The sequence below is a fragment of the Phytophthora sojae genome (assembly GCF_000149755.1).
Source record: "Phytophthora sojae unplaced genomic scaffold PHYSOscaffold_4, whole genome shotgun sequence".
Classification (NCBI taxonomy): Eukaryota; Oomycota; class Peronosporomycetes; order Peronosporales; family Peronosporaceae; genus Phytophthora; species Phytophthora sojae.
This window is the reverse complement of record NW_009258118.1, coordinates 5,005,002-5,028,908: the sequence shown is the minus strand read 5'-3', so window position 1 is coordinate 5,028,908 and position 23,907 is coordinate 5,005,002. Positions and strand designations below refer to the sequence as shown.

At 58.7% G+C, this 23,907-nt stretch overlaps 8 protein-coding genes across 8 annotated transcripts; 3 read left to right on the top strand and 5 right to left on the bottom strand.

The window, feature by feature from the left end:
- Nucleotides 1–703: 703 nt before the first annotated feature.
- On the bottom strand, nt 704–886 carry PHYSODRAFT_421574 (hypothetical protein; the record flags this gene model as incomplete). Its single annotated transcript, XM_009528935.1, has 1 exon — nt 704–886. A coding segment is annotated over one exon (183 nt), but the record flags the coding sequence as incomplete, so codon positions are not given.
- A 280-nt stretch (nt 887–1,166) lies between these two features.
- On the bottom strand, nt 1,167–5,501 carry PHYSODRAFT_354653 (hypothetical protein). Its single transcript, XM_009528934.1, has one exon. The coding sequence runs from the start codon at nt 5,484–5,486 to the stop codon at nt 3,771–3,773; it is 1,716 nt and encodes a 571-aa protein (XP_009527229.1). The 5' UTR covers nt 5,487–5,501; the 3' UTR covers nt 1,167–3,770.
- Nucleotides 5,502–7,984: 2,483 nt separating this feature from the next.
- PHYSODRAFT_360631 (hypothetical protein) lies at nt 7,985–9,474 on the bottom strand (the record flags this gene model as incomplete). The annotated part of the gene is made up of 4 exons (XM_009528933.1): nt 9,251–9,474; nt 9,013–9,178; nt 8,159–8,935; nt 7,985–8,073 (listed from the first exon to the last, which is right to left on the bottom strand). Exons 1-4 carry the CDS (start codon nt 9,458–9,460, stop codon nt 7,985–7,987), a joined length of 1,242 nt encoding a protein of 413 aa, XP_009527228.1. The 5' UTR covers nt 9,461–9,474.
- Nucleotides 9,475–9,695: 221 nt separating this feature from the next.
- Nucleotides 9,696–13,975, top strand: PHYSODRAFT_351317 (hypothetical protein; the record flags this gene model as incomplete). Its single annotated transcript, XM_009528932.1, has 4 exons — nt 9,696–10,071; nt 10,154–10,429; nt 11,460–13,726; nt 13,802–13,975. 4 exons carry the CDS (start codon nt 9,696–9,698, stop codon nt 13,907–13,909), a joined length of 3,027 nt encoding a protein of 1,008 aa, XP_009527227.1. The 3' UTR covers nt 13,910–13,975.
- A 301-nt stretch (nt 13,976–14,276) lies between these two features.
- Nucleotides 14,277–16,027, bottom strand: PHYSODRAFT_360629 (hypothetical protein; the record flags this gene model as incomplete). The annotated part of the gene is made up of 3 exons (XM_009528931.1): nt 14,277–15,215; nt 15,286–15,450; nt 15,527–16,027. The coding sequence occupies 3 exons, from the start codon at nt 16,025–16,027 to the stop codon at nt 14,277–14,279; spliced, it is 1,605 nt and encodes a 534-aa protein (XP_009527226.1).
- A 1,831-nt stretch (nt 16,028–17,858) lies between these two features.
- Nucleotides 17,859–18,971, top strand: PHYSODRAFT_504133 (hypothetical protein; the record flags this gene model as incomplete). The annotated part of the gene is made up of 1 exon (XM_009528930.1): nt 17,859–18,971. The coding sequence occupies one exon, from the start codon at nt 17,859–17,861 to the stop codon at nt 18,969–18,971; it is 1,113 nt and encodes a 370-aa protein (XP_009527225.1).
- Nucleotides 18,972–19,285: 314 nt separating this feature from the next.
- PHYSODRAFT_499272 (hypothetical protein) lies at nt 19,286–19,795 on the bottom strand (the record flags this gene model as incomplete). The annotated part of the gene is made up of 1 exon (XM_009528929.1): nt 19,286–19,795. One exon carries the CDS (start codon nt 19,793–19,795, stop codon nt 19,286–19,288), a length of 510 nt encoding a protein of 169 aa, XP_009527224.1.
- Nucleotides 19,796–20,637: 842 nt separating this feature from the next.
- Nucleotides 20,638–23,897, top strand: PHYSODRAFT_360628 (hypothetical protein). Its single transcript, XM_009528928.1, has 4 exons — nt 20,638–21,658; nt 21,794–22,867; nt 23,183–23,282; nt 23,354–23,897. Exons 1-4 carry the CDS (start codon nt 20,690–20,692, stop codon nt 23,833–23,835), a joined length of 2,625 nt encoding a protein of 874 aa, XP_009527223.1. The 5' UTR covers nt 20,638–20,689; the 3' UTR covers nt 23,836–23,897.
- Nucleotides 23,898–23,907: the final 10 nt, after the last annotated feature.

Genomic DNA, 23,907 nt, shown 5'->3' with positions numbered 1-23,907 from the left:
ATACTTGCTGCATGATGTTTCTAGTTTGCTGTGGTGTAAGCATGATATCTGAAAGCAAGCGCAGTGAAAATTAATTGCAATAAAGAGTTAGTCCGAAAGCAGAAAATAGCTACATGTAGCCTTAAGTTCACCAGTAGCACCCACCCAGCTCATCCGACAAGTAGCGGCTGATGTTCGGGTTACTCGCCCGCATTTCTTTCAGTAGTCCAAGCTCCTTGCGGACTTTCGGGGGGAGTGGCATCGACTTCCCACGACTGTATGAGTCGTAGATGATTTTGTTAGTGGGATGGTTGTGCAACGAAATCTACAAAGCATGAGACAAGCCCGCATAAGTTAAACCTTACACAACAGCACCAGAGAATTCACACATCGTCCTACCTCTGTGTCGGGGTCCACTTGCACGATCCACCGAGCTATGCCATCGACGACGATCTTTTGAGAACGGACATCAAATGAAGCCTGGCAGCCAGTGTAACGCGAGCCGTGCTCACGAAGGCCGGCCCCTCGTGACGCTTGTGTCGATCCATGCGTGCAACACATCTTCTTAAAGTTGTACGCCATCTCATCCGGCAACGGCACGACGCCACGGCGACTAATAAATAAGCATAACAACAAAAAACACAATTAGCAAAGCAAAGCACCATTAGCTTGCACAATTAGCAAAGCACCATGAGCAAGCAACATAACAACGAAGCAACATACGGCCATACCTGTCGTGCTTTTCTTTGGTTTCGGAGCTGCGGACGCGGAACTTCAAGTAGTTTGCTTTCTCGTGCGCTTTCAGCGCGGCATCAAACACATCCCAGTTCGCGTACTCTTTATCAGGAAGCTCGGGGACAAGATTGTCAACAGCGTTATGCGCGAGAATGACCTTCTCTCGGTCTTCCCATATCTTCATCCGGCGCGTGTACTTTGTTTTGGTAGCAGCCTTCGGTTTGGACGTAGCAACAACGGCACTGTTGCTGGTCCGAGGTACTTTAGCCGACCGACACTCCGTGGTCAATACCTTATGCTGCCTCGCCCTCTTTTTTGTGGGAGCTGGAAAAGGGTCATCAGGTTGCAACATAACCAACATTATTAACAAAAAGAAGCAACATTGACAACAACATAGCCAACATATCAGTGACTTACATGAGCTACTGGTAGTGCCCGCATTGCAGTCCTGCTGCTCGTCGTCGTCATGCCCGCCGGTATGGAGCACTACGTTCAGGGCAGGTACACAGCCAAACTGTGAGCAAACTCCGGCCTCACCATCCCGCCCACCCTCGAAGGCTGGCATATTGCCGACCGGCACGTCGTCCTTGGCAGGCGCCGCGTCGTCCAGCAGGTCATCTTTGGCGATCGCCGAATCGTCGAGCATCACGTCCTGGCCGGGCCCCGAGTCGTCCTGCACCACGTCCTGGCCGGGCGCCTTGTCGGCCAGCACATCGTCCTTGTCGGGCGCCGAGTCGCCCGGCATCGTGCCTTTGCTGGGCGCCTTGTCCTCCGGCGCATTGGCCTGGTTGAGCTCCGGGGCGTCCGACGCCGCGTCCTTCCCCAGCCCCTCCGCTTCTAGCGCGTCGTGCTGGTCGAGCGCCGTGTCATCTGGCACCTCAACCTGGTGCACAATGCCGCTCGGCGTAGCGGCCTGTACGGGTAGCACTTTATTCGGCATAACGCTCGAGTTGACGTTGCTCCTCGTGCTCTGGTTGGGTCCGTCGGTGCCCAGCAAGATGTCCGAGTCGTCCAGGTTGTCCACGAGGTCGGGGCCGTCGTCCCGGTCGTCGACGCCATCGTCCGGGTCGTCTTCAGGACGATAATCATCATCACTGGCGTGGTCCTGGACAAAACCCAGCACTGCACGGAGGTAGTCAACGGGTTTTCGCGCTCGTAGAGAAGCACGTCGTCCTATTGTACAGGAAGTAGCAGCGGGTATGTGAAATAAAAGCAGTTAGTGCCCATTAGAGCCACCTTGTTCAAACCATATCGTTTTTGCTTACCCTACGCTGGTCTTCTTCACGGCGCTGTTCGCTCACTCGAGCACCTTACCGACTCCCTTGATCCGCTTGTCTAAGCAGTAGCAACGTTGAGACGTATTAGATCAATTTGTGACAGTATTCACAGCATTATTTGCACTTACCCTTCACAGCGGACACTGGCTTCTTCGCCTTCGTCATTTTTTTCGCCTTCGCGGGCGATTTCTTCACCCCTTTCGCACCCGTGGGTTGCTTCGTGGCCTCTTCGGCCGGCATCCGGAGATTCGTACTTTAATGGTATGGAAATATCTTGGTGAAATTTCAACTTCAATTTGAACTTCTTCGAAAATTAAATTGGGCATAAATTACCGAGCAACACAACGCTGTACTGTGTTGCTCTCATTAAGATATCGTGATGTTGTAGCAATGTTGTAGTAACGACTTCCAAACAAGCTTCTGTTGTCCCGAATACAGTTGAGTCGAAGATGTCCACCTCACGTGGACTTTATCGTCCTGTGGTTCACACCAATAGATGTGGTTCACACGACGCCTCGCCATTTTCGACGCGACTGCGAAATACTCGTATCATGGCGACGCACTACGGGCGGCACCTGGAGCGGCTGCAGCGCGGCGAGCACCTGGAGGGCAACGCCGTGCTGGCGCTGTGCGAGCGCGTGAAGGACCTTCTGGTGGAGGACGACAACGTGGTGCGCGTGGCGTCGCCCGTGGCCGTGTGCGGCGACATCCACGGGCAGTTCCACGACCTGCTGGAGCTCTTCAAGCTGGCGGGCCAAGCGCCCGACACGAGCTACGTCTTCCTCGGGGACTTCGTGGACCGCGGCGCCATGAGCGTGGAGACCATCTCGCTGCTCTGCGTGCTCAAGGCCAGCTACCCGGAGCGCGTGACGCTGCTGCGCGGCAACCACGAGTCGCGCCAGACGACGCAGGTCTACGGCTTCCAGATCGAGTGCATGAAGAAGTACGACGGCGACGCGCGCATCTACAAGGCCTTCATGGAGCTCTTCGACTTCCTGCCGCTGGGCGCGCTCATCGACGACCGCCTGCTGTGTCTGCACGGCGGACTCAGCCCGGCGCTGCATCATCTGGACCAGCTGCGCATGCTCGACCGGTTCCAGGAGATCCCGCCCGACGGCATCTTCGCCGACATTGTGTGGTCCGACCCGGACTCCAAGACGCTCGGCTTCCACATGGTGAGGGCGGAAAGGAGAGGAGAGTGAAAGGAGAAGAGTGTACTGATCGGTTGATTCGTGGTTTGCTTGTGGTTTGCTTGCAGTCGCCGAGAGGAGCGGGCTACATCTTCGGAGAGGACGTGGTGGAGAAGTTCCTGCACACGAACAAGCTTTCGCACATGGCCCGAGCGCACCAGTTGTGCATGGAAGGCTACCAGGTGCTCTTCCGAGAAACCTTTTCGACAGTCTGGAGCGCGCCCAACTACTGCCACCGCTTCGGCAACTTGGCCGCGGTCATGGCGGTTAATGATAACCTTGAGGTGGGTGGAGGTTGTCTTGTGTTTTTGAGTTGCAAGCGATGACGAGTTGCTTACTGGTTGCATGGTTGTCTTTCATAGCGCACATACAAGACGTTCAAGGAGGCTCCGTCGTCGAGGAACATTGGCGTGTTGGACAGCAAGGGCACGAGCTCGGACGCCATCGACGCCGGCTACTTTACCTAACATGCGTTCAAGTATAACGATGATACACGCGATAAGAACTACTACTACGAGACAAGGAGGGTCGATAGATTTTGTACGCTGGAATGGAGTAATGCACGTTGACGTGGACAACTTAACTTCCCTTAGTGATGCCGGCGCTTCTTGTCCTTGCGCTGCTTGGAGCGGCGCTTGTGGTCCTTCTTGGCCTTCTCGTACGCCGCTGCGATCTGCTCCATCGTCTTCAAGTGCAGCGGCTTCATCTTCGTCTTGACGCACTTGTCGATCTCCAGAGCGTCGTATACCACCAGCGACTCGTGATGGTTGTAGAGCTGCGCGTTGCTGATCATGAGGTTGAAATCGGCTTCAAACTGTTCGTGCGACGCGTAGTAGTATTTGTCGAGGCGCGTCTTGATGGTCATCAAGTCCATCGGAGTCTTCACGATGCCGTAGTAGTCAGGGTAGTCCACTGGCGACGGCTTCTCCACGTACAACTCGGAGCGTAGACGTCCTGTGGGATCTTTGAGTTTGGTAACGGCCTCGTAGACCTTGCGGTAGTAGTAGCACAACATCTTGCGTTCGCGCCGACCCGCGTCGTCTTCATTGGGGTTGTCTTCGTCTTCAACTTCATCAGCGGCAGCAGTATCCACGAACTCTTCGTCCTCGTCGCGCTTCCGTTTGCCTTGCTTGGAGCTCTTGGGACTCTTCGCCGCAGCCTTCATCTCGTCCTCATCGATTCCATCCTCGCACATCTTAACGAACTCAGCATCGGTAAACTGATCGCGGTACGACATCTCCTTGCGCTTGCGCGGTTTGCCTGCAACGGTTTCCATGTCAAAGTTCCAGCTGTCCTTGTCGTGCTTTCCGGTGGCAATGTCGTGCTCCATAACTTCGTTGGCTTCGCGCAGCCAAGCCGGGGCATCCTTCTCTGACATCAGGCGAGAACGGGGAGTGTGCGGGACATGGTATTGCTTGCAGTACTCCTCCCACTCCTTCGCCTCACGAGCCTTACGCTCACCATCCAGACGCTGGTACAAAGCGAGCTCTTCATCGGTCAGCGCCATCATCTCATTAATCTCGTCATCCAACAGAACGTTCGATGCGTCATCATCGCCGTGAGCTGCGTGTGCTGCCTCCTCCTGCTCCATCTTGATGAGACTCTCGAGCATCGCACGTCGTTCTGCCTCCTTGGAGCGGTTGTTGAACTTACCAGCCTCCACAACGAGATTGTTCATATTCATCTTGTCGGTCGCACGCGACAGAATCTTCTCCTCCACAGGACTGTTGGTGACAAGTCTGAAGACGCGCACTTCATTCTTCTGACCGATACGATGCGCGCGATCCTGGGCCTGTGCATCCATGGCAGGGTTCCAGTCACTGTCGAAGATAATGACCGTGTCAGCTGTCGCGAGATTGAGTCCGAGACCACCAGCACGAGTACTGAGAAGGAAGATGAAGAACGGTGAGTCCGGCGCGTTAAACATGAACATTCGCTGTTCACGTTCATCAGCACTTGTGGAACCATCCAGACGGAGGTAGCGGAAGCCACGATAGTTGAAGTAGTCCTCCAGCACGTGCATCAATTGCGTCATCTGACTGAACATCAGCACGCGATGACCTGCAGCTTTCAGCTTCGGCAGCATGCGATCCAGCAACTCGAACTTGCCCGATGACCGAACGATGTCGAAGTCGATCTGGTAATCATTTGTCTGGAACAGGTAAGGGTGGTTGCACACCTTGCGCAGCTGCATCAACACGTTGGAAAGACCCTTGGACGTGTACTTGGTCTTTCCCTTCTTCTTACCCGAGCCGTCTGTCGTCTCCATCAGCAGCGCGCCACCTTCTTGGATGCGTCGGTACATGATCTTCTGCCAGCCAGAGAGTTCACACTTCAGCACCTTCTCCACCTTGTCCGGAAGCTGGTCGAGCACAGACGCCTTGACACGACGCAGCAGGAACGGACGCAGAACCTGGTGCAGTCGGTTAATGATAAGCATTCGCTCTTCGTCGGACAGCTCGTTCGAGTCACCATTCCCAGAGAACTGAGCGAAAGGCTTGCTAAACCATTGCTCGAACGTGTCAACAGACTCGAAAATTGTCGGCAGCAAGAAGTTTAGCAGAGCCCACAGTTCCGGCAGACTATTCTGCAGCGGAGTACCTGTCAGCAACAGTCGGTTGCGCGACGTATACATGCTTCCAAGGGTCATTGCGAACTTGCTCTGTGCATTCTTCATACGATGACCCTCGTCGACGATAATGTACTGCCAGTCGTACTTGCGGAGCACATGCTTGTCCTTCATGATGTACTCGTAGGTCGTCAGAAGCACATTGAACTGGCACGACGCCATTTCCTGCCTGTGCAGTTCCTTACGCACTTGCGGTGGGCCCTTGTACACCACGAGCACGAGATCAGGAGCCCACTTCTTGAACTCGTTCACCCAATTCGACAATGTGGAAAGAGGCACGACCACCAGGAAAGGGCCGTGGTTGTGCTTAACCTCCGTCACATACGTGAGCAGTGAGATAGACTGGATCGTCTTACCCAGACCCATTTCGTCGGCCAGAATACCATTCAGGTGGTTATCGTACAGGGACACCATCCACTGCAAACCGCGCAGCTGGTACTCCTTCAGATCTCCACCAACGAGCATAAGAGGCTGACGAGGCAGCTCTCCCTTCGACGCAATCTCCAAGTAGTTTAGGTCGTCATCCTGGTCATCCTCGGCGTTCGTGTCCTTGCCACCGTCGTGGTGCGCGTCGTAGTGCGCCGTGTACTCGTCCACCACGTGGTGCTTCCGCTTGTGCTGACGCACCAATTGGCGAATGCTGTCCAAATAGCTGTTTGTCTGACTCAGCAGATACGTCAGACGCTCGTTCTTGGCTTCGGCCACCAGCTTGCCGTACGCCTCCATATCGTTCGCCTTCAGAGCCTTGAGACGAAGCTTCTCTTGACGATCTTCCTCACGCTCGGCCTTGGAGTTCTTCTGGTCGATGAAGCCCTTGACCGCCTTCGCAGACTTGCTCGCCTGCGCCTTGACGTTCTTGTGGTACGCGAAGAACTCGCGCGAGTGGTTGAGCACGGCCTTGAGGTACATTTGGTGGTCTGCGCGGCGCTTCTTCTCCATGGCCACGGACTTCTTGCGCTTCTCGCGCTCGTCGCCCTGCAGCTCCACGCGCGAGACCGGACGCCGACGTCGGAAGGACTTGCGGTCGACCGCAGACGGCTCTCCAAGCAGCGCCAAGCGCGTCGTGTGCGCCTTGGCCACGTGTCGCTGCAGCTTCTGTTGCAGCAGCACACAGCGCAGGTCTCTGAGCGTGCGCAGCTCGTTCTCGTCCAGATCTTCTGTGTGGCTCTCCAGCTTCTCCAGACTGGACGTCAGGAACTGCTGCAGCGTGTGCATGTACCGCATCTTGAGCGCGACGTCATTGGCGCCGAGCCACGGGGTGCAGACGTTGAACGGCCCGAAGGCCGAGTTGCCCTTGTTCTCGATGCCGATGAGGTCTCCGTCCAGGTAGTTGGGTCCAATGTACAGCAAGTTGCGCGACGCGCGCGTCCACTTGGGGGTCAGCAGCTCCAGCACAGGAGGGTCCACGGCCTGCGTCTGCTGCGGGAGCGCGCCCGTTGCGCCCGCCATCATATTGGCCGACGGGCCCGTGGGCTGCATGGTGAGCCCCGCGGCGGTGAGCTGCTTGGCCTGCGCGATGGCCGTGTCCATGGAGTGGCACAGCGCCTTGTAGGCGCGGATCTGGTTGTGCAGATACTCGAGCTGCTTGTCCGAGAAGAGCGTCGTCTTCTGCTGCATGAACGGGTTGGCCGCCACGTCCAGAGGCTGCATGGGGGCCTGTGTCTGCTGCTGCTGCTGCTGCTGCATCTGGACCTGGCGCTGCCGGTGCTGCTGCTGGTACTGCCGCAGCAGGGCCACGATCTGCTGGTACTTGGGGTGGTTCTTCTGGCCCGCGCGCTGCATGCGCAGGGCCGCGTCCATGAGCTTCTTCACGTCGGTGGGCGTCAGCGACATGCGCGGCGCCTCGGCCGCAGGCGCAGGCACGGACGCGCCTCCCGCGGACTCCATTATGGGCGAAGGATTACAGCAGGAGAGGAGGCACGCGCTTTTCGATTGAGGTTGGTGGCGGAACAGCGGTTCACTTGGTTTCAGTATAGGAGTGGTGTGTGGTGTGGTACACATTGTTTTGTGTACGAAACGTAAGGTGGTTGAAGGGGGGGGGGGAAACATAGGGAAACATGGTGCTGCTACTTCAATCATCATCATGCTGTCTGTCTAACAACTGCCTGCTCTGTCATCTCCCGGCCGAGGTGCCGCCGCGTAGCTGGAGAAGCTACGCAGACCACCGTCATAATCTAAGAGAACGACGCGCGGTCGAACACGTGGAGTGGGAGCGACTTGGTCATGAGCCGGAAGTACGCGAGCTGCGAGTCCGTGGGCTTGTCTGCAAAAGACAAAGCGAGAGATACAGCAAACGGTCAGACAACGAACTAAACACGGTCTCAATACATTGACAGGCAGGGACGCACCGTGCAGGAAGCTGACTTGGTTGTAGTACGACACGACGGTGGCGAGCTCTTCGGCCGAGTACGTGTGCATGGTGGCGCGGATCTTGCGGTAGTCCACCTGCTGCTTGAAGTGCACCTTCGTGGGGAAGTTCTCCGTCACGGCGGCGACGAAGAGGCCGTTCTTCAGCTTGCGCGACTCGTCGTAGCCCTTGGCGCCAATGTCCTTCAGGGCGGCGATCACCGAAATGTCGTCGGCCTCCACGTCCTTGCCCTCGTAGCCGAAGACGGTCTTCTGGAACCACGTGTTGTAGTCGTCGATAGCGATCAGCACGGAGAATTCCGTGGTCTGCGCCAGCTCCTCCTTCAGGTCGCACACGGCCTGGCACGCAAGCTCCTCGTCACGGATACCGCTGACAACCACATCGCGCAGCGTGAGGGCGGCATCCTTGTAGTCGGCCTCGCTCTTGGGCTTGGACTCGTACTTGTCCGTGGGGTAGTAGCGGTCGGCGTACTTGCCGCGCACGGGGATCGAGCGCAGCTGCTCGCCGTGGCAGTGCAGGAAGTGCTGCAGCAGCTCCACGCCATACACGTCGATGTCGAACTTGTCCTCCTGGTAGGGCGACTGCATCACGTACGGGGCATCGTGGCACCACGAGCGCGGGTTGGGGATATAGAGCACCACCCAGTTGCTCTCGCGCGCGTACTGCACGATCTGGTGCAGCGCGAAGCTCTTGCCCGTGCCGCGCTCGCCGTCGATGAGGTAGGCACCAGCCGACTCGTTCTTGGCCGTCTCCCAGTCTGCAGACAACAAACAAGCAGCGATCCCGTTAGCTTCTCCGCAGCCAGAGAGCTTAATATCATTGCATTGATCGCACCCTTCATGGCCGAGATGATCTTCAGCGTCGTGTCACGCAGCATAATGTGGCGGTGGCCCACCAGGTCGAAGGTCTCATCCATGCGGCGGCCGACGCCCTCGGGGAAGAGCTCGTCCTGCTGCTCCTTGGCGAACGCAAAGAACTTGAGGCGGTGGTCGGCCGTCACCTAGCGTAGCACCATACAATACAGTTAGACCACCCAAAGAATTGATCTATTGGCGACTGTAGATCTGCCTACCTGCGAGATCGGGACGCCAGCCAGGTTGCCTAGGTCCTCCTGCTTGATCTCCTCGGGCTTCTCAACGGCGGCAGACTCGGCCGCATCGGCAGCAGCCGCGCCGGCAGCAGCCGCGCCGGCGGAAGGCGCCTCCGTGGACAGCGCACGCAGCGCCGAGGTCTGCAGGCGGCGCACAGGCAGGCGCTTGGTCAGCACACGCATGGCCATCATGGTGTCTTGGGGGCCGTCGATATGGTGGTGGCGGCGTGTGGCTGGCAAAGCTCTGGCATACAGAGACCAAGACACTTAATTCGTGACTAATTCACCCAATCAGCTAGTGAGACGGAATAAAGCGGGGTTTTAACGAGTTTTTGGTTGCACACCAAATATACACAAAATTTGATCACGAAGCGACGCGAGCCAAAAACGGACTGCAACTTGACCCTCTCAGGCACAACTCGGCTCAATGGGCGCAGCGGCATCCACAGCCAGGGACAGCTTGGGGGCCGGCGCAGCGGACGGCGGCAGTGGACCTCCTCTAACCTGCAAACTCAGCGACGACCAGGTGGCCGCGTTCGCGAGCAGCTCCAACTTGACGCCGGACGAGGTGATCGCTCTGCACGTGCACTACGACCTCATCAGTTCTGCGAAGCGAGATGACGGACTCATCGACCGCAGCGAGTTCCAGACGGCGCTGGGCTTCACCGTGAAGGAGTCGCTGTATGTGGACCGCATCTTCCAGCTCTTCGACACCAACAACGACAACTTTATCAGCTTCGACGAGTTCCTGCAGAGCGTCTCGGTGCTGTCGTCGAAGGGCGGAACGGCCGAGAAGATCAAATGTGCGTCCGCTACTAATATGCGAGCGCTGCTCTACTGTACAAAATCGCTCAGTGGCCTGACTTTTGCGTTGTCGTGGTGCAGTCTCCTTTGACATTTTAGACTTTGACCGCGACGGGAAGCTGTCCACGCAGGAGCTGCTGAGCATGCTGGAGGCATGTATCCAGGAGAACGGCATCAACATCCCCTCCGAGTGCCTCGCCACGATAGTGGCCAAGACTATGGAGGACGTGGATCTCGACAAGGACGGCTTCATCAGCTTCGACGAATTCCGCGTCATGACCGAGGCCAACCTGCAGATGCTCAACCACGTGACTTTCAACGTGTCCGCCATCATCGCCGAGTACATGCCTGCGCTGCGCGTGTTAGTCGCAAGTCGAAGCTAGCTCGACCACCGTAGGGTTTATCTTAATTATACGATCGAACTTCTCTCCTTGCTGCTATCACCGAGGCTCGTAAGCTAACGCGCTGAGCCATCATCCGTCCAGGAAGGAACAAGCCGAGGTGAGAAACACGGCGAGCGGTCAGCGAGCTGATTCAGCAAAACGAAAAAATATGCTCAAATAAGGTGCCCAGGAACTATTCAACGCGTCCAGAACGCAGCGCTGCGATACGAATCCGTGGAGCCGCATCGAGTCGAGTCGAGCTGAGCGGCTGCGAACCGTTTGCTTGTTGAAGGAAGACCAGGCGTGAAAACGGGACGCGCGGGGAAGGGAAACCCCAAGGGCAGAGACAGCGTCCACGTCGGAACGCGTCCTTCATGACGATCGCGAGTAAAGTCTCCTTAATGCTGGCCGAGCTGCTGGAAGGAGGCACGTGTTGAGTGTGCTCGAAGCACGGTCACCGATAGTGAGCCTCGCGCTCGTGACCACCAAAAAATATCAGTTTGCATGGATCGCCGCTCCGAGTCGGATTCCGACGGCGTTTATGCTGCGCGGACACTCTCAGCTGCCGCGATTCCCACGCAGCGCATTGCAGCGCAATGCGTCGCTGGGCTGGAGTCCCGCGAAAGCTGTTCGCCGCCACCCAGAGCTCCTGGCGACGCCATCGAGTCGAAGCCCTTGGCCGAGAGATTCGTGTGTAGCCATGTGTCCTCTCCAGCTCAGAGACCGCTTGCAAAGGTACCTCCCAATCGTCATAAGCGATTGATAAGGATGATTAAAAAAAGCAGGTAAAACGGAGCTTCAATCCTTAAGTTCGCAGCCGACTTTGAGAGGTATATGCGTTATCAATACCGCTCCGAAACTGTAGGGAACGTGCGGCGAAGAGCTCCCATCCCGCTCAAGTTGGCAGTCACAACTCAAACCGCGAGGAAGCGCGCGACAGAGAATAGCTCGGGTCGGTAGAGAAGGGAAGCAGGGCAGTCCGGATTTGGCGGGCCGTTACGCAGGCACCCTGGAGCTAAAAGCGGCGACTAGCAGTAGCAGCAGTGCCATGCTGGGCCGCTGTCTGGCCGCGACTTTCTGCGTGAATGAGACCGGCGCAGTGACCGACCGCCGCCGCGCCCTCCCGTCGAGTCTCGAGCACCCGCAGCAGAGCCGCAGCGCCATGTCGGGCAACCAGCGCCAGACGCTGCTGGCCGGAGAGTACGCGCAGCGCCGCCCGCTGCCGCACAAGTCGCCGCTCGCGGCCTTCAAGTCGCAGCTGGAGGCGCAGCAGCCGCCGCCCGCGCCGCTGGACGCGCAGCTCCACCAGGAGCAGCAGGAGCAGCAGCAGCAGGAACAGGAGCCGGAGCAGCCCGAGCGGCAGCAGCCCGAGTGGCCCGAGCAGGAGGGCGTCGACGCCAAGCTGCTCTTCGAGGTGGAGCCTGCCGCCGTCAAGATCGGCCGCGAGATCGGCAAGGGCGCCTTCTCCATCGTCTACGCCGGCGACTACAGCGGCCAGCACGTCGCGGTCAAGTGCCAGCCGAAAGACGCAGAGGGCAACATCCCGGCCTTCGTGCTGCGAGAGGTGCAGGTGCTGCGTCAGCTGCGTCACCAGAGGCTCCTGCAGTTCGCAGGCGCCGCCGACAACGTCCGCGCCAAACAGGTCTGGATTCTCAGCGAGTACCTGAACAACGGCGACGTGGACCTGTTGCTCAAGGCCATCCGCAGCGGCAAGAAGCCGCACATTGGCTGGCACCGCATGGTGCGCATTGCACTGGACGCTGCGCAGGGCATCGAGTTCCTGCAGCAGCGGCACATCGTGCACCGCGACATCAAATCCTCTAACATCTTGCTGGATGACCAACACCGGGCCAAGCTCTGCGACTTCGGCTTCGCTGTGGAGATTAAGCCGGTGGAGGTCACCACGCATGAGACGGACGCGAGCAAGCAGCGTCGCAAGTCGTACTGCGGCACGGACGCCTACATGGCGCCAGAGATGTTCCTGGACGAGGACTACGACCAGAGCGTCGACATCTTCAGTTTTGGTGTAGTGATGATGGAGATGCTCTGCTGTCGCGTTGCCAACGCCGATGGGTTTTTGATGCGCCTACCGCAGTACAAGTTCCAGGTTCTCCTGCCAGAGTTCCGTGACGCCCTGCCCGCCTCATGCCCACCGGCGCTCTCAACGCTTGCGGAGAAGTGCGTGTCATTCGAGCCAAGTGAACGCCCAAACATCGGTGTCATTGTGCGGACCCTTGAAGATGTGCTGAAGCAAACGAACAGCTCCCTTCATGACAACGTCGAGCTTGTTCCGTTTACGCCAGATGAGCGTGAGCCGCAGATTGAAGAGGACGACGATGCATACTACGGCGAGAATGATGAAGACGATGACGACGGCGAGGACTATGGGGAGGAGGAGGAGGAAGAAGAAGAGGAGGAGGAAGATACCAGTTACAGCTTACAGGCGAATGGCCGTCACAACACAATGGGCATGGATTCGGACGAGGACGACCGCAACGTGCACTCGCAGGTAGTTGACGACCCCTTCTTAGACGACGAAAGCGTTGATAGTGACGTGTTGGCGCAACCCGCGTCACCCGCTCCTTACCACGAAGGGGTGATCCTCAAGCGCAGTCGCCGTGGAAAGCGCTCGTGGGTTGAGAAGTGGTTCATCGCGGACCACGACCAGCTTCACTACACAGACGTGCCTCCGCGCTGGAAACAGCAGCAGCAACAGAATGCGGAGTGGCGCTGCACACTGCCTCCCATCTCTTCGCTGTCGCTGCGCGAGTGCCGGATCTGGAAGACCATGGAGATGCCTGAACTGCGGTTCAATGTGATCGACAGCAACTGGAAGATCAAGCGCGAGCTCCAGGCGGTATCCAAACGCGACCTTGAGCTATGGATGGAGCTCATCAACCAAGGCATCGACTACGCTAACGAGCTGTACGCGCGTGAGCACGATTTGCCGAACAATAGTACCACAGGAACAAGTGCGAGCAGCAGCAATGCAAGTCGCCCCAGCCGCAATAAGTCCAAGCAACAGTCGCAGGGCCAGGCATCGTCTACTCCGCAGGAGCAGAGGCCGAAGGCAAAGTCAGATGCTGATGCCCCACGGAAGATCAGGCGCCGAAGTAGTGCTACAGCCAAGTTTGAAGAACCACCTGAACTGCCCGAGACTGACGAGGACCGTGCTGATGAGGTGTACCTCTGGCTCAAGCAGATCGGGTTCCAGAGATATACGCCAATGCTCAAGGCGAAGGGCTTCGACTCGCTTGACTTCATCCGCGAGGTGCGTTGCTTCAGCCATAGCTCTTTCGTGCTCATGTTTATTCAGTTGCTAACCTGTGCGACTTGTTTTGCGTAGACTGGCATTGAAATGGAGGACCTCAACTTCGTGGGCATCAAGGAGCCCGTGGCGCGCAAGGCAATCCGATCAGCAGCTAGAACACTGCGCGGTGATGATGACGATTGATTTAGCGGACGAGATCGGTTCTTGTATCTTGGTGGCCTCATGCATGCGGCGTAAGGTATTCTCGTGAGGCCTGTTCGCAGTTCATTACGACGATTTTCTCTAAAATATAAGTATGCAAACGCCAACGCATCCTCCATACTTCATTTATTTCGTCCATACTTAGCGCCGTTCGCTGCAGGAGAGCACCACTACGGGTTAATGGACTTGATCATAAGCGTCCTGGCGCTCGATCCTGAGCAGCAAACAACGCCCAGCGTACCTAATATCAGAGCAAATAAAAACCGAGACAGAAAAGCAAGTGCGTGCATGCATGCATACCGGGAAGCCAGCAAGCCTAGCATCGCAGCATTGGCCACCGAGACAGAGCCTACACCAGTGGTGCGTTGGATGTCAGACCGTCCTCAACGCCCGTGAGCAGGTTGCGCAGGAACGTCTCCGTCACACGCGTGTAGTTGATGATCTCCGAGCGGTTCATCTTGTCCAGCGGCATCTCCGATAGCCCGGTCAAGTGCTCAGCGTTCTTCTCCAGGTTCTCCTGCAGGTACTCGAACAGGTTCTTCTCCTTTCCAGGCGGCAGGTAGTAGCCAAACACGTACGTGTACTTGAGCACTCGTCGGCATTCAATCAGCTGCTCGGTAGCGGCGTTCAGGAACTGCACGTCGATCCACGACGAATCGCCGTGACTGGCCTGGAGCTCGATCATACGATTCTCTGTACCTTCTCGCATCCGTTGGGCAAACTTTCCAGCCTCGGAGTGGTTCGCGAAACGCTGGTAGTAGTGGAGGTATCTGTCGAGCTCGGCCTTCGCGCGAGCTGCATCGTTGTCGGCCGTCTGAGCGTCTGCGTCGTACCGGTTGCACTTGTAGTAGCCTCCAGTGCCCGATCCGTGCTTGTCCCAGCCTTCCATACAAATCCAGCAGAACTCGTAGTTGCAGCTCCGGCACGTCATGTGGTTACAGCCCTGGTTCTTCTCGATGCGCACGGAGCACTTGGGGCACTTCTTCGTGTTCGCAAGGATCCAGTTGGCCGTCTCGGACTCGTTGCGGCACTTTTCCTGCCAGGACGCCAGTTGCTCGCACGTCACAGGTGAGTGCGCTTCCTCGCCGCAGCGGAGGCAGAACACGCATCCACACGTGCACGTAACAGACAACAGTCCACCGGCACTCGTGATAGCCTTGCTGCACCCTGCGGACGGGCACCATTTGACGCCCTTGTTGATGTCCACGAACGACCGCAGCAAGAAGCGCGCGTACTTGCGGTAGTCCTCCGGGCTGACGATCTGCTTGAAGATCTCGTCGCTCACCACCTGATAACCAAAAGCAACAACGATTAACAACAAGAGCAACACCAAATTACAGTATCGCACACGAACTCACCTCCTTGCAGCCGTGTGCAGGGCACGTCGTGGTGATGCAGATCGGTCCCTCCTGGATCTTGAGGGACAGGTAGGGCTTCCAGCAGTTGAGACAGTACAAGTGTCCGCAGCCCATGCCGAAGATCTCGTTCGCCGCGTACTCGTCGCAGCAAATGTTGCAGTCCACCTAACGGTAGCAGCAGCAAAGAACGTGAATATAAGTATCAGCCCCCTGCGCATAGCAAAACTCATTCTCTCTCTACCTTCGTCCCCTCGGGGATGACCGGCGCCGGCTTGTCCGCGAACTCGACGCCCGCCTCGTGCTGGGTCTTGACGGGGTCGGCGTAGTAGCCCTCGAAGAGCTTCTCCTTGTTCCAGCCGAAGTAGCGCAGCAGCACGGACGCCACGGGCGCCGAGATCTCCAGCACCTGCGCGATCTCCGCGATGAGCGCGCGCTGCTCCTGCAGCAGCTCCGCCTCGTCGATGACGTGGTACTCCTGCTGCTTGTGGCTGCCGGCCTGGCCCAGGCCGCTGGGGCTCAGCCGCTTCTTCTTGGCGGCCGACGCGCTGCCCAGCGGGGACAGCGAGTCGGCCGCGTGCTGCTTCTTGGCGCCGGTGTTCGGGGTGGCGTCCGACTGCACGGAGACGACGTCGTCCTCCTCTTCCTCCGAGTACTGGTACTCATCCTCCTCCTCCACGTCGCTGTAGTGGTACTCGTCGTCCGAGAGCGGGGAGAGCGGGGGCTCGACCGTGTTGGCGCTCATGTTACGGGGCTCTGAGGGGGGTCTACGGGGTCGGGGAGGCGGCAAGCGGTGCAGCAGATGCAGGTGAAGGCGGTGAGAGGCTGCGAGCAGCTCGGGGGCCGGCGGAGACGCGGCTGCACGGCGAGGAAGAGTGGCGGCCGCGGGCGGGGCTTCCGGGCGGCGTTTGGTACGGAAAATGCCAAGAAGAAAACAGAAGAAACCCGCGCGGCTATAGAAGCGAATTTAGGTGGCTGAAAGGAGGCTATTAATGTAATTTATGGGGAACTAAAGTATAGGGCCACTTGGAAGTTTTAGTGGGAGAGCGATGGTTAATGAATCATTACATGTAGCGTTGTTTGCAGATGGCTATAGAATGAAGCAGTGAGCTGCCTGCCTGGGTGAAGGTGCTGCTGGCAGCTTTGACCGTATAGGAACGTATCGGGTCTCGATATACACTACGCACTGGTGCTAACGCTGCGCCCATGTCGCCCCGCCGCCGAGTTTTTTTTTTTTTGGTAGCTGCTGCCTGCAGTGCAGTGTGTGTTGGGTGTATCCATACGCTCTTCGGGCCTTGATCTGAAGAAGCACGCTGGCAGCTTTGACCGAGTAGGAACGTATTGCGTCTCGATATACACTCCGCACTGCCACTAAGGTTGTCTCCTGTTCGCCCCGCCGTCGATTTCTTTTTTTTTATTGGGCGGTTTGCTGCTGCTGCTGCTTCTACGGCTGCAGTGCAGTGTAGCGTACGTTGGATTCATCGGGTCTTGATTGAACTCGATCATATGAAAGCGCGCTAGCTCTTGGTTCTCCTGCGAGCTAACGCATTGTCCGCCTATCATCCAAGCGAAATACAACTAATAAAGCGATGTCGTTCACGCAAGCACGCCGCCAGGCTCACGCTGCATGTCTTTCGGTTCGTCATACTACCAGAGTCTGGATTCCAGACCTCAAATCGCCTCGGGAGGTGCAATAGGTCCTCCCCCGTCGCTGCTCGGACCCAGCACACCGCCCTCTTCACAGCGACGAGATTTTTCTTCCTCGTCGATAATAATGTCGCTGTTCATCGTGTACTGCTGCTCCTATGCAGCATGAGCAAGCAGCGCCACTAGCGACTCGCTGCTAGCGAGCATTGCACGCTTGCTCGATAGGATCTGATAATCGCTGGACCAAATGCGGAGAGCTAACGTTAGCAGCAAACGCCACTAGCATTGCCCCTTATCAACGACAATAATGGCAGCGAAACGACCACCGGCCGTTATAGGCAACTTCAACCAGGCTCACTTAACACAGCCACGCGCGCAACCCTGTGCTCGGCTTGATCGGAGTTTCTCGCAGCCGAGTTTGCGAGCAGCTCTCAGTGAGAGCCTCTCACCTTGAACAAGCCACCACCCGAGCCGGCAGGATTTGATGGAGAGGCCTACAGGCGCCGCGGCTCAGCTCCTCAATATGCAAGCAGTACCAAGCATGTCCGGGAGGGAAGACACGCTCGTCCAAAAACGGTTTTGAGCCCGCGATTCAATCGAGACGGCGCACGTCGCCCCGCCGTTTATTCAGAAGATGCGCGTTTGACAGGAAATGGGCACTAAATAAAGCGTTTGGGCATGTTGAAGCCGTTGAATGAGCACACAGTCGCATAAATGGGTCCTACTCCATCAACAATGGCTTGTTTATGACTGAAAATGGGCGCAAAAGGCCGAGAATGGGTCGTCGGAGCCTGTCCCTTTCGCGAATCGTCGCAAAGATCAGCATGGCCGAATCCTCACTTCGACTTTGGCCGAGAGCTCCGCAGATCAAACGCTACGAGCGCCGCCGCGGCCACGACGACTTCCACCAGCCCGGGACGTGCATCGCCATGGGGAGACCCAAGCCTATCGCCGCCTCCAACGCGCCAACCGAGCCGCGCAACTCCGGACTCGAGACCATCGTCGCGGGCGTCGTGTCCGGCTGCGTCACGCGCTCCTGCACGTCGCCTCTAGACGTGCTCAAGATCGTCATCCAAGTCAACGGGCCCGCGGGCTCCGCCGAGGCCTCCGTCGCTGCGGCCACCACCACGACGTCCCCCAGACCAGCTATGTCTACGCCGTCCACACTCATGGCCGCGCGCGCCGTCGCCTCGCGGCCGTCGGCGTCCTCCGCCATCGCGCGCACCGTGCGTGAGCTGTATGCGCTCGACGGCGTACGCGCCTTCTGGCGAGGCAACAGCGCCGGCTGCTGTCGCCTCGGGCCCTACGCGGGCCTCAAGTTCTACCTGTACGACTCGCTGCAGTCGCGGTTCGCGGCCAAGGAGGGCCGAGAGCTCAGCAACTGGCAGCGCGCGCTGTGCGGCGCCGTCGCCGGTCTCATCGCTACCATGGGCACTTACCCGCTGGAGGTCGTGCGCACCCGAATGATCTCGCAGACGACGGCTCCCGCCGCTGCCAACAGCGAGATCCGCGGCGTGCTACAGGGCGTGCGCCTCATCCTGGAGCGCGAAGGACTGCGTGGCCTGTACCGTGGCGGATGGTCTGGCGTCGTGGGCGCCATTCCGTTCGAGGGCGTGCAGTTCGGCTGCTACGAGTACATGAAGCTGACAGCCATCCGCCACCAGTGGCCGGCCTACCGCTGGCCCGAGGGAAAGACCGAGATGGACGGACTCGACTACTTCGTCTGTGGCAGTGTCGCCGGGGCTATCGCCCAGACGGTGGCGTATCCCTTCGACACGGTGAAGAAGCGTCTCCAGTCCCAGCAAGTGCACCTGAACGTGTCCTCTGTGGGGCCACTGTCGGCTGAGGGAGGCAGCCCGTCGACGCTATACTACCGCGGCATGGTGGACTGCTTCCGCAAGGTCATCCGCGACGAAGGTCCGCTGGCGCTGTACCGCGGCACGGGCCCCAACCTGGCGCGCATCGTGCCGTACGCCGCCGTCATGTTCTCGACGTACGAGACGACCAAGAAGACGCTGCGCGTCCTGAGCGGGCGCGAGTGAGTGGACGTGAGAGTGAGTGAAGTGAGAGAGAGACGAGAAGCCCCCCTCTTGATATTTATTAGTCCCAGTGAGTAAGTGACGCCTCTGCGAGCCGGAGGCCCAGTGAGCTGCATCCTGTGCCAACCTGCGTACGTTCTTGTATTTCTAGGGCTTGATGGAAAAAGCAAACGCCTATAACAAAATAATGAAACAAAGCAGCATGTCGAATGACTTATGGAGGAGAATACCTCTAGCTTTAGCTTTCTTCGCTTCTCAATATGGCGTACAACCACCAAACAAAAGCTCGGCATCCTCCCCAGGTGAACGGGCAGCCATCAGAACGGGGCTATCGTTCTCGCCACGAACTCGGGGCCCAGAGCCTTGTTCTCGCCGCTGATGCTGTACAGGCAGCGGAATAGCAGCGCGCAGTGGTCTCGAATCGTCTGCAGCACGCCAGCATTGAGCGGCTTGACGTCACTGAAGGACTCGTCGTTCATAATCGGCTGCAGACGTCTCGCAATCCACTCAGCATGGCCTCCGTCCATGTGGCCGCAGAGCAGGCGGATGAAGTACGGCGCCTCGCTGTGGCCTCGCTGGAGAATGGGGAGAAACTTGTCCCCATCCAGCAGTAGCAGATTCAGATGCACGTATCCCTCGAGCAGGCTGTAGTAGTAGCCCGTGTAGCCCAGACCGCCGAATGGCTGGATGCCCCACATCGTTGGGTCCAACGAGTTGCCGTCCTCGTCCGTCGGCGGCCGCTTGTCCGTCGCCGCGAACTCCTTCAGCGCGTCCACCAGGCAGCGAGCGAAGTGCGCCACCTGCTTCTCCATCGCCTCCGTATGCATGTAGCCGTTCTCGCTCGACGACACCGAGATGTAGATGTCACCGAGCGTGGACGACGGCAAGCGGTGCGCCAGGTGCGTCGCCATGCTGGCAAATCGGAGAGTGAAGGTGGTGGGCGGGTCACGCGAGCAAAGCCCGTCTCTAGAACGCTCGCTCGAGTCGACGGTTCATGGACTCAACAGAGCTGCAACCATTGACAGGGTATTGGGGTGGCGACTCGGAGTCGCTCGGATGAGGAGCTGCGCTCAAGGAAGCAATGAGTCATTGAATGACAGATACGAGTCGGTGTTCCCGCAAAAAGGGAGCGTTCAAACTTGGACCGTGGGCTCCGAGGCCAAGCTTCCGAACTGCAACGTGCCGTCGAGATCAGTGTCGGCAGTGCCGAGTCGGCACGTCCTGCTGATCCCTTGTCGCGTCGACAATCCAGCGGCAGCCGTGGTGGTGGCAACAGCCATGTACATGTACAGCCTTGACGTTCATCTTGAATCACCGCTGCGAACGCTGCTCAGCACGCGACAAATCCGAGTGGCACAAGATACTCTTGCAGAAACGCGCATTTCGATGGGGCAGCTCCAGGTTTAACTTGAAGCCGCCGCTTCAAGCAGCAGCACCAGCTTCGACATGGCTTCTGTCTCCACAGCAGCGGTGCGTGTCGACTTGCCTCCATCAGGTCTGGTTGTTGCAGCAGCAGCACCTTGCTGCTGCTTGGGTCACTGATGAGTGGCTGGCGCGGATCCTTCCATAATTCGCCCGCGGCCTCTCGGCGGCCAATGGCGCGTCGCATGGGGGACGTGCGTGCGTGGCGGGAGCATTCCTCGCCGGGCCGAGCTCAGTAGGAAATCCGCCGGCCCGCGCCCACATCGATCGACTCATCGGCCCCCAGCCAACTGCAGACCATGGGGAACGCCGCCGCCAAAGAAGCCGCCGCGCCCCCGCCGGCGCCAGTCAGCACCGCCAAGCAGCCCGAGACGCCCGAGCAGCCAGCGCAGCAGAAGGAGCCGTCCTTCCGCGTGCTCTCGGCCGACCAGCGCGCCATCACGTTCGACGAGCGCGTGCACCTGCGCACCGGCGCCGAGGCGCGTGCTGACCGCGTGACGCTCGGGCTGGGCGCCATGTCGGGCTTCCGGCCGCTGCAGCGCGCCGCCACGTTCGACCCGCGCCTGCGCTCGCAGAAGCAGCTCCTGACGGCGTCCGACGTGATGCACCGCCGCTACTTCAACGCGCGCGAGCGGCGCGTGAGCCTGTCGAGCGCCGAGCGCAACCTGTTCCGCATCGCCGAGGGCGAGCGCGAGCGCCAGGAGGCCGTCGTGGTCGTGGACCCGTACTCGACGGGCATGACCATGGCGCAGAAGGTCATGGAGCGCGGCTACCTCTGCATCTGCGTGTACTCGGACACGCTCGAGGTGACGCAGGAGCGCATCGCGCACGTGCCCAAGGACCTGGCCTCGCAGTTCTTGGCCATCATCTACCACGACGGAGAGGTCGAGCGGAAGGACGAGGCGCGCGCGCTCGAGGACACGGCGGCCGCGCTGCGCCGCGTCAAGAACGTGGACATTCTCGGTATCTTTGCCGGTGCTGAGACGGGCGTGCTGCTGGCCGACAAGCTGTCGGAGCACTTCAAGCTCACGACCAACGGCACCAGCGGCTCGGCCGCGCGCCGCAACAAGTACCTCATGGGCGAGAAGGTGCGCGCGGCCGGATTGCGCGCCGTGGCGCAGGTGCAGGCCACCAAGTGGTCGCAGGTCGAGAGCTTCGTCAAGAAGGAGCTCGTGCCCATGCTCAAGGGCGGAGACTTCAAGGTCATCGTCAAGCCCGTGGAGAGCGCCGGCAGCGACGACGTCACGCTGTGCCGCTCGATGGACGAGGTGCGCGCGGCATTCGGTAGCATCCAGGGCAAGATCAACGGTCTGGGGCTCGAGAACCAGGCCACGCTGGTGCAGGAGTACCTGGACGGCACGGAGTACGTCGTGGATACGGTCAGCCGCAACGGTGTGACCAAGGTCGTGGCTGTGTGGGAGTATGACAAGCGCGCTGTGAACGACGCGCCGTTCGTGTACTACGGCGTGCTGCTGCGCGCAGCTCCTGATGATTCAGTGCTGGCCAAGGTGGCCGACTACGTGCTGAAGGTGGTGGACGCGCTGGAGATCGTGCACGGCCCTGGGCACGCGGAGGTGAAGGTGATACGAGGCGAGCCGTGTCTTGTGGAGATCGGCTCGCGCTGCCACGGAGGCTCAGGCTCGTACTTGCCTATCGTGATGCCCTGCCTTGGCTACAACCACGTGGATGCTGCGTTGGACTCGTACCTAGATGTCGAAGCGTTCGAGCGCCTGCCGGACCGCCCTAGGGAGCTCAAGTCGCATGGCTGCGAGGCGATGCTGGTGTCGTACGAGACGGGAAAGCTGGCGGGATACCCAGGCCAGGAAGAGCTGGAGAACCTGCCGTCTACGGTGTCTACGATGTGGTTCACGCATGCTGGAGAGGAGCTGAAGACCACGGTGGACATGTTCACGACGCCCGGCAGCGTCATTATGGTCCACGAAGACGAGGAGCAGCTGAACCGGGACTACGCGCGCATCCGCGAGTTGGAGCACGAGGGACTGTATGCCTTGGAGCCCGAAGAAGAAGTTGAGGCGCAGCCGGAAGGAGCTCGCGGCACGGTGGTGGTCGTGGACCCGTTCTCTACGGGTGCTGTGCTGGCACACGAGCTCATGGTCCGAGGCTACGAGTGCATTTGCGTGTACAGCGACCGTCTAGAGAACATCGAGAGCGTGGCGAGCCTGGTCCCGGAAGGACTGACACTGGAGTTTGCGGCCACCGTTGCGTACGAAGGCAACTTGGATCAGACGGTGAGCGCTATTCGCAAGGCAGCCAAGCAAGTTGCGGACAGGCAGAACAAGAAGAAGCAGGGCGCTAAGACAAATGCTGCGGTGTGTGCCGTCTTCGCTGGTGCTGAGCTGGGCGTTAAGCTGTCAGATGCGTTGACGGATGCGCTCGGACTGGAGGGCAACGTTTTGGAGCACTCGAACGCGCGTCGTGACAAGTATCTGATGGGCGAAACACTGCGTGCAACGGGGGTGCGTGCCGTCAAGCAGGTGAAGGCGAAGACGTGGGCTGAGGCTGAAGCCTTCATCACGCAGGATCTGAAGCCGGAGCCCTTCGAGGTGGTCCTGAAGCCACTGGAGAGCGCGGGGACAGAGGACGTGGTTCTCTGTTTGTCTTTGGAAGAAGCGAAGCGCACTTTTGAGGGCATTCTCGGCAAGATCAACGGTCTGGGACTTCAGAACGAGGCCGTGCTGCTGCAGGAGTACCTGGAAGGGGATGAGTACGTGGTGGATACGGTCAGCCGCAACGGCGAACACAAGGTGACCGCTATCTGGAAGTACGACAAGCGCCGTGTGAACGATGCTGCGTTTGTGTACTTCGGCCTGTCCTTGGTGCCTGCAGAGGGCATCGTCAACGACATGATCGACTACCAGTTCCAAGTGCTTGGTGCGTATTGACTTTAGTATGATATTTTGGTGTAAGGAAGCGCTCTGACGTTGTGTTTATGTATACTGTAGATGCACTGGGCATTCGCAACGGACCTGCTCACGGTGAAGTCAAGTTCTGCCGTGGTTCCCCTGTATTGATCGAGGTTGGCTCTCGTTGCCACGGTGGTGAAGGAGCATGGGTCCCCATTGCGAACACTTGTGTCGGCTACAATCAAGTGTCAGCGGCCGTCGACAGTATCTTAGATGGCGAAGCGTTTGCCAAGCTGACCGACCGACCCAGGAAACTTCTGGCGTACGGCTGCGAGGCCATGCTAGTGTCGTACAAGAACGGCGTGCTGAAGAGCACACCAGGCATCGCGGAGATCGAGAAGATGCCCGCCTTCCTCAAGAAGGAGATCTTCGTCGCACCAGGAGATAACGTACGCCAGACGGTGGACATGTTCACCACGCCTGGCAGCATCATGCTCACGCACAAGGACCGTGACGTGCTCGAGGGAAACCTTGCACGTATTCGCGAGCTCGAGGTCGAAGGGCTGTTCGAGCTGGTTTAGACCAGTACAAGAACAAGAGCAACGTCACGCTTCGCGTGCACAAGTCCTGAGGCAGTGGTCGTGTTGGTGAGC

Bases quoted from the DNA above. Each gene is read 5' to 3' on its own strand.
- PHYSODRAFT_354653 (XM_009528934.1), bottom strand. From the start codon at position 5,486: ATGTACCGACGCATCCAAGAAGGTGGCGCGCTGCTGATGGAGACGACA.
- PHYSODRAFT_360628 (XM_009528928.1), top strand. From the start codon at position 20,690: ATGGGGAACGCCGCCGCCAAAGAAGCCGCCGCGCCCCCGCCGGCGCCA. The intron at 21,659-21,793 runs GTGCGCGCGGCA...GGTGTGACCAAG, and splicing joins TGTGCCGCTCGATGGACGAG to GTCGTGGCTGTGTGGGAGTA. The intron at 22,868-23,182 runs GTGCGTGCCGTC...AAGTACGACAAG, and splicing joins AAACACTGCGTGCAACGGGG to CGCCGTGTGAACGATGCTGC.